General features: G+C 32.6%; 1 protein-coding gene across 1 annotated transcript in view; it reads left to right on the top strand.

Moving 5' to 3' along the window:
- Positions 1-8,074: 8,074 nt before the first annotated feature.
- The window catches only part of LOAG_17568 (transcription factor protein), a gene marked incomplete at its 5' end in the record, with an annotated part of 20,062 nt that continues 16,511 nt past the window's right edge, over positions 8,075-11,625 (top strand). Inside the window, 3 exons of the mRNA XM_020450228.1 lie at positions 8,075-8,097; positions 8,558-9,069; positions 11,518-11,577. Coding sequence (XP_020306127.1) covers positions 8,075-8,097; positions 8,558-9,069; positions 11,518-11,577 — 595 coding nt within the window. The remainder of the gene's footprint in view (positions 8,098-8,557; positions 9,070-11,517; positions 11,578-11,625) is intronic.

The following is an 11,625-nucleotide window of genomic DNA, read 5'->3' on the forward strand; positions in this document are numbered from 1 at the left end:
AAAATAATATTAGGATCAGTATGAAACAAATGATATTTTGTTATGTCTTGTTGATACCTTATTTCCATGTTTGGACTCTTGTGTTTCGCATTTCTAAAAAACTTCCAAGTAATAGCAAGTTCAAAATTGCAAGTCTTACAGTGAACTCGAGTCCAGTTACTTTTTGGGTAAAATTTTTGATTCATTTGTTGTGGGAAGTTTTGTGTATGTTAAATGGAATTTTATCATGAACCTATTAAAAAGACGATAATAAGTAGCCATCAATTGAGGAGCGCTGAAAACCAATTGGAATGAATAGTTGAATGAATTTAAAGGTCACTTCAAAATTAAGGAATACTGTATCGGTCGTTACTGGCAGCTGTGCAGTTGTTGTATTTACTTTTAATCGTTGAAATACTGCAGGCACCTATCACTCTTTAAAAAAGAAGTGGGAACGGCGATGTCTGTAATTACTTTGTTCATAGTATATAGGCAGTGAAACGGAAAGTTTGAGAAATTAAATTTTACGGTTATGTACAAAAAACCTTATCAAACATGTCTCTTTAATTTCCTCTACCTCAAATTATTATTGTATCATGATTTCCTTTGTATTGCTTGTAGTGCTTGTGGGATGATAAGTCCCGACAAAGTGTTTTCTAGATAGTTAATTCATCCTTCATCCATCGTTTCAACCGGACCGGCAGGAATTGATTCACACGTCCTTCTTATTTTAGCTTTTGGATTCAGTATTTGCTTTTTTTTCTGTATATACACATCAAATGTTTTCACTTATTAATTAATTGTATGTTGCACATATTAATTGTATATCAAAAAAATATTGCTATGTGTTGCCAGCGATTTAATTTTATTTACAATTATTTTCCTCAGAGAAAGTTTTGAAAATCACAGGCCTCATTACTGTTCCTTGCAATGCATAGGCGCTGATGTAAATATTGTACAATGAATAAATCAGAGTGATTGTTATTCGGATCTACTTTGTGACAAAATTGCAGTTGTCACAGCTCTGCTAGTTGACAGTCGTACTGTTTTACATCTATCACCTCCCTAGTCCCAAGTTTATTCTGTTTTATTGTTAGAATCCATCCATAAAATTAAATGGTAGGGAGTAGTCTTCCACTTACCGGGTTTGATTTTACCTGACCTCATGTTCATATTGATTGTGATACGTTTGAGTTGAGTTGGTCAACATACCTTAATCTTGTTTAGTACTATATGTGTTTATTTTTAATTTTTAATCGTTAAAATAACATGAGGCATTTTCGCTAATCTATTAATGTTGTGAAAATATTTGGAAAAATAACAACTGCAAAATAGATCGTTATTTGGGAAGTTTTTTTTTTTTTACGACACCGATGTTTACCGCCCCATTCTATCATAGATTTTGCGTACGAGTTAGTAGGTGACAGAATTCTTTGTGCTTAGCAACAGATTCCACATTTAACAACATTCCTTGACCTGATAAGAAGTAATCATTGGTCGGAAGTATCGAAGGAGACGAGTTCGATGAATTTAAAAAAGTTCATTAAAATTGATGACCATCATACTGTACCGATGATGGGACTGGTCATACTGTCGACATACTATTTCTAATCATTAACATATTGCGAGTACTGATCAATTTTTTCAAAAAAAAGAAGTGAGAATGACCGGTGTTCGTAATTAGTTTTCCGGTGGTGTGTGTCAAAGATTGAACATCGATGAGTAGTGTCCCTCTTCAAATGCAAATACTTGTGCCTTTTTCAATGGATAGCCTTCAAACTATCATGTTTTCGTATTTACAAATTCTAGAAAGATATGGAAAACACACAGATATTATGCTCTGTTTGTTTTGCTTCAAGTCATATCCGGAACTAATCATGAAAATTCCGGAGAATATATGTGTATAAGTTTGATAGCTGACTGATAAGTTAGTTTAGAATCTCATGAATGATAAAGTTGACAAAGTTGTATTCGTTGTTGCTGAGATTTAGCATTGTACAATTGGCATTTGCACTATAATGAAAAACATTTATTGATATTATTTATATAATATCAATAGATTTGTATAAATTCTTATGAAGCACAAGAGAAATTTGCATTATGTAAGGATTACAGTAAGCCGGCTCTTTTTCTGTAATGTTTATGATAAAAATGCATCTTCATAATATATATTTATAATTTAAAAATTGTAAAAAATAAATTCGCAAATCCAATCTTACTTGCTTAAACTTGAATAATTGATTAGTTTTATCCGAGTACCGTTCGCCATTTTCATTTCCTATTACCATTTTCATCCTCTGATATTCTATGTTCCTTTTTTTGCTTCAAATAATTTCGCATTACAAATCGATAGTTTTATAGTTTTAACTTGAAAAATTTCCTGCTCGAAAGCATCAACCAATGTTATGCCACGCTGAAGTTTCTTTATTCCCGGTTATGAACTTTGACCTTTGGCAATGTAATCGAGGAAGACGTTGGTATGGTGATGTTTAAGTAGACTCGTGTTGCTCCTGAATAGCCCCGATGGGTAATCTCATCGGATCAGATTCATGAAATAAGGGAGAACTAAGAAGGTTAGGAAGATAAGCAGTTCGTGGTCCATCTCCTGCTGAGATCCTCATGTAATCACCTTTCACCTTTCAATCCCTCATCATTATAATGTTTGCCTGTCAACCAGCATTCAAATAATTTGTCGTAACTTTACCTAAATGATTCTGTCACTCATTAAATGAACATTCAGAAAGTTTTTCGCTTGTTAATTGGTTTGAATTGTTTCGTTTATTGCGTGGATGTAAATATGGCACTATTTCGGTATTTCTGAATCTCATATCTTCTATAAATTATTGACGATAATCTGGTCAGGAAGGAAGCCTCATGGAATCTAATGACATGCCTTACTTCAGTCTGTACTCTGGAATTCAGGCAGTCATTTAGCCTAGTTGTTGTCAAAGCCAAAAAATAAGGCCAAATATCCGTCCATGGACACAAAAGTAAAGGGAAAAATTATCAACTTTCCATGTATGAGTCACGTTCTTTCTAAAGCTATTCATTCGACAAGCGGATCAACGTGACATTATACCTTTTCCTGTCATCCTTGCATAACAAACATCATTCTCTCCACATTTATATTTCTCACACGAATTTTACCAACTCACTCATTAATATATTCTATATTCTGAATAAATGTTTGCCAGAATGTTTATTGCATGTGTTAGACATTTGTCCACTCTGAAAGAAAAGGTACCATTAGTATTTGACATTAGAACAATAGGATTTGCATGTTTGTGGACAATATACCAGTGAATAAACATGGCAGTAATCCTACAGTGATGCTTAAGTAAATAAATTTTCATATACGGATGAGTAAGAGTTTTTTTTCGAAAAGTGAACGATGAGCGCATGGTGTTGCATGCAAAAATAACTTGCACTTGCAAACTGGCATGCTACACATAGAGGTTACATGCATTGCATGTCGAATAATCATTGATTATTGTGGGCAAACAAGAAATTTACTTGCGGTAAACGTAAGACAGTGCAAAATAAAGAAGCAAACAATTGCTGTGTTGAGAGTTAGTCGTTAAGTTGCTGTCGTTTCCAAAAGATTTGTCATAATTTATGTGGAATTTTCGAAATGTATTTCGAATAAATTTGATTTAAAACTTTGGAAGCGTTTTTGACACTCTTCCATTTATCGATGGAAATTAGATATCAAATGGAATGAATATTAAGAAGCATTGGATATATTAAGGCATTCAAAATTGCTATTTATCCTCATAACTGAGAAGATTGAAATCTTGGATTTGTTATGAATTTAATAGAAAAATATATGAACAGGCGAAAAATCATAATATCTCAAGAGAACGATGAATGAGAATTGGCGCATTTGGACTATAAATGAATTCTGGATTTCAATGATTAAAAAGTTTTATTCGGCGCCATATATTATTAAACCGTATACTACAACCCCAACCCTATTTTGGTTTTTTTTTCCTTCTAAAGTTTCTTCTAAGGTGGTTGGGTTGGTTGATGGTGGCGGTGATGGGATGGACATTGATGTTTCTTCTACTGCTGGATGATGTTTATATTAGCCAATCCGGAGCTTTTTTCAATTCTCACTATTTTTGTTGCGTATTTTTGTGAGATTTCGAGACGATAAGATAAGCATCCATCAGGTGACGCCAGACCCTTTCTTTTCATTGCTTTTATGAAACCAAATAATCTTATTCCATTCTCTCATGAAAAAGAAAATTATTTCCTTTCCTATTCTTGCTAGACATTAAAATAAGTTACCAATATTTTTATGGTTCATTTTATTCATCTTGAAAACATGATGGTTGTTAAAAAGGAAAAATTAGGCTTGGACTAAGCTATTACGGACAAGTGCGCTCCATTTTATGGAATTGAAAAAAGTAATTCTAAGTTTAAAATGTTTGCGATTTGAAGCGAATTTCAGAACAAAAGTTTCTACACACTGCAAACCTGTTGATGTTCCTTCATTGCACCAGATGTCATTTTCAAACAGATCAGCTGAATGTCTACCTTAGCAAAAAAAATTGTAAGGATTTTAGGTCAAAAAACATATATAAGCATATTTCCTTTCATTTATCAATTAAACAAATAATTGTCTTTTGATAATGATTGGTGACTTGTTAAAGGTAAAACAAACTTTGAGATTGCCGAAACTAAACATCATTTCCGACCTGTTAGCAGGTCAATATAATAATTCGATTGCTACTCTTTAATGAGAATGAGTACCATATGACAGATAACAAATGCAGATTTGAATTAGGCGATGTTTGACAGGTGGAAAAGGTTGTTTTAGATTTTGTAAGGAAGCGAGGTGGAAAGGAGGACATATCCTTGAGAAGTCAATATTCTTCTGGTCTATTTGGGGTCCCATTTTTCGCTTTTCTCCTCATCATCACCTATTAACAGTCGTTCATGCGCGAAAATTTGAGCAATAGTAATAATAATTGATGGGAAGGGGTAGGCAATACTCCCTTATTCATCAGCTGAGACTACTTACACTAATTAGCTGAACGATGTGCGCAACAATTTCAAAAGTGAACCACTTTGCATCCACAATACCAGCCAATATCGCATATCGTTCTACTGTGACAATTCAGTAACAGAATTTTGTCACTCTATCAAGAAAAAAAAATTCCTTGATTTAAAGTCTCTTATCATTGATATGATACTTCCGATAGTGAGAATAGCTTCGTCCGTATCAATGATATACAATAAAATACCTGTATTCGAAAAAAAAGAAGAGATTTATAAATAACAAAATGAAAAATACATAGACTCTTTTTTTCAATTTCATTTGAATCAATTATTATCACTATTATTAATTGTTACTACCACTAAAATATAGCTACCATTGTTATCATCACTTCTAAATTAATGATGTGATTATTCCAATGCGACAAACATTATTATCACTATTAATCACTATTGATGTGGTCACCACCAATGTCATGATTATCATTACTGCTGTTTTCATTGTTGTTACAGCAGAAAGTCTTATCATTCATGCATTTCCTCTCTGATAAATGGTATTTGAAATGACAGGTAGCATTAATGAGTTGCTATTTAAGTTGTCAGAGAACTGCGAACGTGAAAAAGCATGAAACACAAATACTATCAATTTTACAGTAAAATTTGTCAAAAAACCGAAGTATAATTAATTTGATAAATTCAAATTTAAACTAATAATATCATACTAACTTCAGTTTTCTTTCTTTTGTCCGTTCTATGCGTTATCTCAAATTTTATTTATATTTATTTAAACAAGTTGTATGTAAGAATAAAGGAAAAGGTTTTTAAATTGCTAACATTATTTAAAGAAAAAGTAATAATAATAAATGAATGAATGAATATTGCAAAACATTGTTGCTTTTCTTTTATAAAAATGAATGAAAGAATCAATTGGTTAGCAACATGTCAACCATTTATTGATGAGGGGACAGTTATGTCATATTTATGGATGTTTTTTCTTTTTTTTTTTCTATAAATTACAACAAATATTCATTCATCATTGCTAGGAGAACGTTGTCATGCAATCATACTGATGATTTTCTGCAAAATCCAATATCCTTTTGAAATTAACATTGGACTAAAGCTTTTGCCACAAATTACAACAACTATCTTTTAAGGCTTATTTAACTCTAAACTTGTTTTAACTGGGAAGGAAATTTTCGAAATGAATCTGATATTTTACTTTTACTTACTTTCTAATTTAAGTTTGATTTAATTCCCACTCAAGTTTGCTTTGAATATTTAACTTACTTGTGCTACAAAAGTAAAAGTATTGAACATGCTAGGGATAAACTTGAAAAGTTCTGAATTCAAAGATAATTTTAGAAATATTGAAAAAATATATTAAGCAGATTTCATTACTGGCTTGATTGGTGAAAGATAATTTGAAATTAATTATGAGGAAGGTACAGTTAATGATTGCTTTTATGATTCATTTTTTAGAAGAGTTTTCATCTGTTAAGATTTATATTTATTCAAGAAAGTTCATTTAGTTCTTTGAAAAGTGTTTTTATTTTATCATTATGTTAAAGTAACAAATTAGTCTCACAAATTTAAAGTGGAATGATATGACATGACATGTTTAAATTCGCTATTTCCTGTTTGTCCAACCTAGTTTTTATTTGAAACTGCTTGATAGTTTAGTTAATTATTCACTGAGACTTACAGTTAATTAGTCCTTTAAATCCTTGTTTTTAATCTATTGAGATTTCATTCTTTAAATGGGTAATCCAAAATGCTTTTTTCATCATTCACTGTAAGAACAGAACATGAAGACGAACGGCGCATGAATTTTGTCACTTTCTTCGTTCCACTAATATTCTAATCTTACTTCATTTCTATCTGAGACATTTGCATATTTCACCAAACACTGATGAAATACTTCGTTTCCGTAGAATTCCATGTCAGGAGTGATCAAAAATTTTCGATTTGGATTCTAAATTGTGCCAAATCCTTTTGCTTATCATCTTTCGTCAAACATTACGCCAAGTTATCAATGATAAAAAGGTCATTTAATCATTTAATTCAATGGAAAGCCATTTCTAATAGATATGATTTGTACGGAAGCAAATACCGCAACGAGTGATAAGAGTGAAAGCGATGATATGATTCAATTAATTTGCATGTAACTTTATTAATCAACAAATAGCTTTCCTTCCAAACATTCTCCCTTGTGATTCTCCTGCTTCCAATTTATCCATGTAATATCAGTCAGCCATCATGTTCTTCTCAGTTTTTCGTTGCCTGAATAGATAGATAGATCAGGTGTGATTCGAGATTTTCCCAATTGGCTCTGAGCTTTCTTCCTGAAAATTTTCCTGTCGAAGATTGCATTATGACTCTTATCCAAAAGATGATACCGATGTGAAAATGACAGGAAAGTTTGCTTCAATCTACCGTTTAATAGCAGTACCATCAGGTTTCTAGAAGGCAAATAGATGTCAGACAGAGTTAACGTACTCTAAAAATGAATGGATGAATGATAATCGCCGCCATCATCGTTGTCGTTGCCGTCGTCGCCGTCATCGTCATCGTCAGCGGCGTTGCGTTGTTTCTTCATCACAATCATTAGTGGGAGGAGTAGAGCAAGCTGAGAATCCTACCTGCCTAACCATCTGACTACCGTATGCCGCACAACCGATCAAGGGGTGGGACCTCGATGATGGTGTGGAAGAGGAAAGGGAGGACATGGTTTCTCTTCTTCGATTCCGATTCTCTCTGCTAGTGCTTTGGCGAATTTTTGAGATATTGTGTTGCTTCCTGTCGATGTTGGCACAAGTGTGCGTCTAAATTCCTGAAATCATTGTTCTATCAATCAGGTTGACAGGATGTGTTCTTTCTTTCGTTTGAACTTATAATCTAACTTACCTTTTACGTATTCATTATCTAACACTGTCCTGACTATTCTGGTAAATCATTTTCCAGAAATTCTAACAAGTGTTTTAGTTTAGTAATTTTCTTCATGGAATCCTTCCTGAACTACGCATTATATTTACTTACAATCGTAATTGCAGTCCATTGTGCGTAAAAAAAGGTTGAGTCATCGTGCATCCTTGTAATGACCATTGCTTATGAAAATAAGTTCGAATCATTAGAAATCCTTTCCGATTTCGTCCGTCCTTCAATTGGCTCATAACCTTTGCTTGACCCCTGCTATTAAGTCGTGTAGTAAAAATACAGATATGTTGTATTCTTTCGAGGATGTAGCGCTCCTTTTTTTTCGATGTTTCTAAATTTGAATTTCAATCTGAATAGCTTCATAAAGTACTTCATGAAACTTGAAACTTTTTAAGTTTAATTCCAGATTGGCACCAACTGACAATAGTCTTGGGGCGAAGCACTGCAAACAAATCAATGAAAATTTCTGAGCTCACAATTTGTTCACTTATGGGATCATTCTGATTTGCTTCAAGAATTTTATTTGGCTTATCTGTTGCATTCTTTCATTCTGAAGTTTATTTCCCATATATTGAATTTTATTTGTGAATTCATTCCGGACTCTTTCATCATTTGGCACAAAACGGCGACACTGGAGGTGAAGCAAACTGGCCACAAATCTAATTGCTTTCCGCGGTGTTTTTCGACGTTCTAGTAACACTCAACATCAGCAACAACCTGAACAAAGTGTCAGAATAACGCAACCACAAAAAGTACCGCATCAGTCACACCAATTACAACAAGGAGCTACTGTAGGCGGCAACAGTCGTAACAGTAGCAATAATAGTAATAGTAATAATACTAATACCAGTAGTGGTGGTGGTGGTGGTGGTGGTGGCGGCGGTGGTGCTGGCGGTGGTGGTGGTGGCGGTGGAAACAGCAGTGTTGGCCGCTCGAGCTTTTCTTCTAGCTCGAGTGGTAACGAAACACCTACAACTTCTTCAACTTCTACGGCAACTTCTAATATTGGCTACTCAGGCTGCATCATGTATGACCAACATCCATCTATTGCTGATTCTTATTCATTAGTTATCGCCACATCAACTGACGCTAATAACACCAGTAATGGTGGTGCGACAATTGGAAAGATCGACAACAACATAGAAACTCAATTGAGTTAGTTTCTCTGTAAAATTTATTTTTTATATAATTTCATATTATAATATCAAAAATAATCTTATCTTTCTGATAATTAATATTTTCTTAAACCTATCAACATTTCGGATTTGGAACCTATTCTGATTCATATTCGATTTATGTGCCAGCATTCTAACATAGCAGTTGCATTAGCCTCCTGAAAGAAGCTTAACATGTTAGTCACTAATCACTAAACTAGTTTGCTTATCCCAATTTATCAAGGTAGGATCTGAGGGTCGCTTGAAGTTTGGTGACACACGCTCCCGTTTGTCTTAATCTCACTTGACTGTTACCAACTTTCGCACTTCGAAGAAATTCTTGTATATGAATTTGTAAAATTTGTTTAATTATAGCATGGGAATTAGATTCTTAGTTGCAATTTTAAGATTTAAATATTAAAATTTGGTCGTTTTAGCTCTGTGAAGAAAGAGATGCGCTTTTATTACTAGTTTTTAAAAAGTTTAGTAATAAAATCTAAAGGTGCAAATATCCACGTAGTGTTAATTTCCAAATACTTTTTACATCCAACATTTCTTAACTTTCAAATATTCAAGGACTGATATATTTCGTTAAAGAAAATTGAAGTTTCATTGATAGTGACTTTTTTTAAAAAAAGAAAAACAAAAGCTGATTCTTGCCATAGTCATTCTGTGTAATTTCTTCCTCGAAAAAAAAATTTCCATTTCAAAATAAAATTTGTTCAACATCAGTTGACGTCAGCTTCCTTCACAACTCCAATTTCATCGCATTCGATTTCCGCTCTTTTTTTCACTTATCAAGTTGTTGATCTGCAAAAAAAAATATAGCTTTTTGTAAACATTCAAACATTTGAAACATTGGGAAGATTTTTTTTCGAAGAAACTTTTTTTTAATTTAATTTTTTTCGTTTTTTATTAAAATGGGAAGATAAACAAAAAGTTGACTTTTGGGATTGAAATTTCATTCAAAAATACATCCTGTAATAGAAAAAGAAAGAGAGGGAGAGAGAGGGAGAGAACGAAAGAGAGAATGAAAGTTAAAGTCAGTATTTTTCAACTTTTTTTTGTACTGATTAATATAAATTTTAGAGCATCATGAAGTGAGTAAAGTTTTGATTTCCTCAATTTTTCCAACATATCATTTCATATCTTTTTTGAGAGATGGAGAAAGAGAAAGAAAGAATAAATTATAAAATGCGCCACACGGAGGACAAATGCACTCAGTAGATATGACACCATTTTAACCGTCTATTCTTTTTCTCTTCAATCGAGCCAATATTTGCATATTTACTTATGTTAAGTGTCAAGGCGCAGTTAGTATGGATGGTAAATCAGGAATAGTATATTTCCTTCTCATCATATTTCATTGATTCTTTTTGTTTTCAATTTGACAGCCAAGAAATTCGCTTAATTTGGCGGTATAGGCAATCTTTGTCTCATTTTCATCTCAAAACATAGATCATGCAGAGCCAAAACTATCCAAAAAAAGAATCGTTCATCCATCAGATAACTTTATGAGGAATCGTCACAGATTTGTTTCATGATAGACTAAATAACTTATCTAATTAGATTGTTAAGAATTGACTAGTCTATCAACCCTGAAAGATTTAAGTACTAGATGTCAGGATTGATTTGATGAAACATAACAGGTCTCCAATTCGGTTAATTTTGTGCACATTGAAAGGACAGAGCTGATAATTGAATGTGGTATTTTAGAAGGTCGTTTAAAGCCCATTAAAAATAGCTCCCAAAAGTGGCATTTTAGTCTTGGCCAATAATTTTTAGAAGAGACATCTGGTTCCAAGCTTGACTGATTTATGGAACTGTTAATTAGGGTTTTAGATTTACTAACTTCTACTATTCGTATCAAACCTTTAAATTGTAATTTGAATTGCGTCTCCTGAATACATTGTTTGGAAAAAGCAATAAATTTTCAGTTTTAGTATAATTTATTACATTGTCATCGCTAAGAAACATAAATATATCAATTGAGAAGTTCTTTTTAGATGCTATAATTAGAATTATTCTGCAATTTTTGACACCTTTTATAGGTGCATTAATGAAATACTTCAATTACACAATTCAAATTATTTCATTTATCTGAGGAATTCTACTACTTCAAGCACAATTTTATCATTTTTAAGCATTTTGAGGAATACTTTTTGGTATTTATTTTAAACCAACAATTGATAACATCTTGGTTTGTTGTTATCCACTATTACATCAATCGTATAATACCATTATTTTGATTGTATCAATGTATTAACCTTTTCATTCTCTTATCAACAGTTATAACTCTATCAAGAAAAATATCACTAATTGAAGATGAAATTAAATTATAAATTAAAATGATCAATTGAAAAATTTAACAGCTACAGCCGTTTGCAGTGTTTTCTACTGCCAACCACTTGAACTAAATAAAAGCTATATCATAATGAATAATTCGCAGGGTCAGAGGAGCAGAGACAGCAACAGCAAGGATGTCGATTGTGTATTGGATGCTTGCAAGGTATGGGCTTAAAGCTCACACAAAATTCATGAATTTTTTATTTTAAAT

Source organism: Loa loa (genome assembly GCF_000183805.2).
Source record: "Loa loa unplaced genomic scaffold supercont3.94, whole genome shotgun sequence".
Classification (NCBI taxonomy): domain Eukaryota; kingdom Metazoa; phylum Nematoda; class Chromadorea; order Rhabditida; family Onchocercidae; genus Loa; species Loa loa.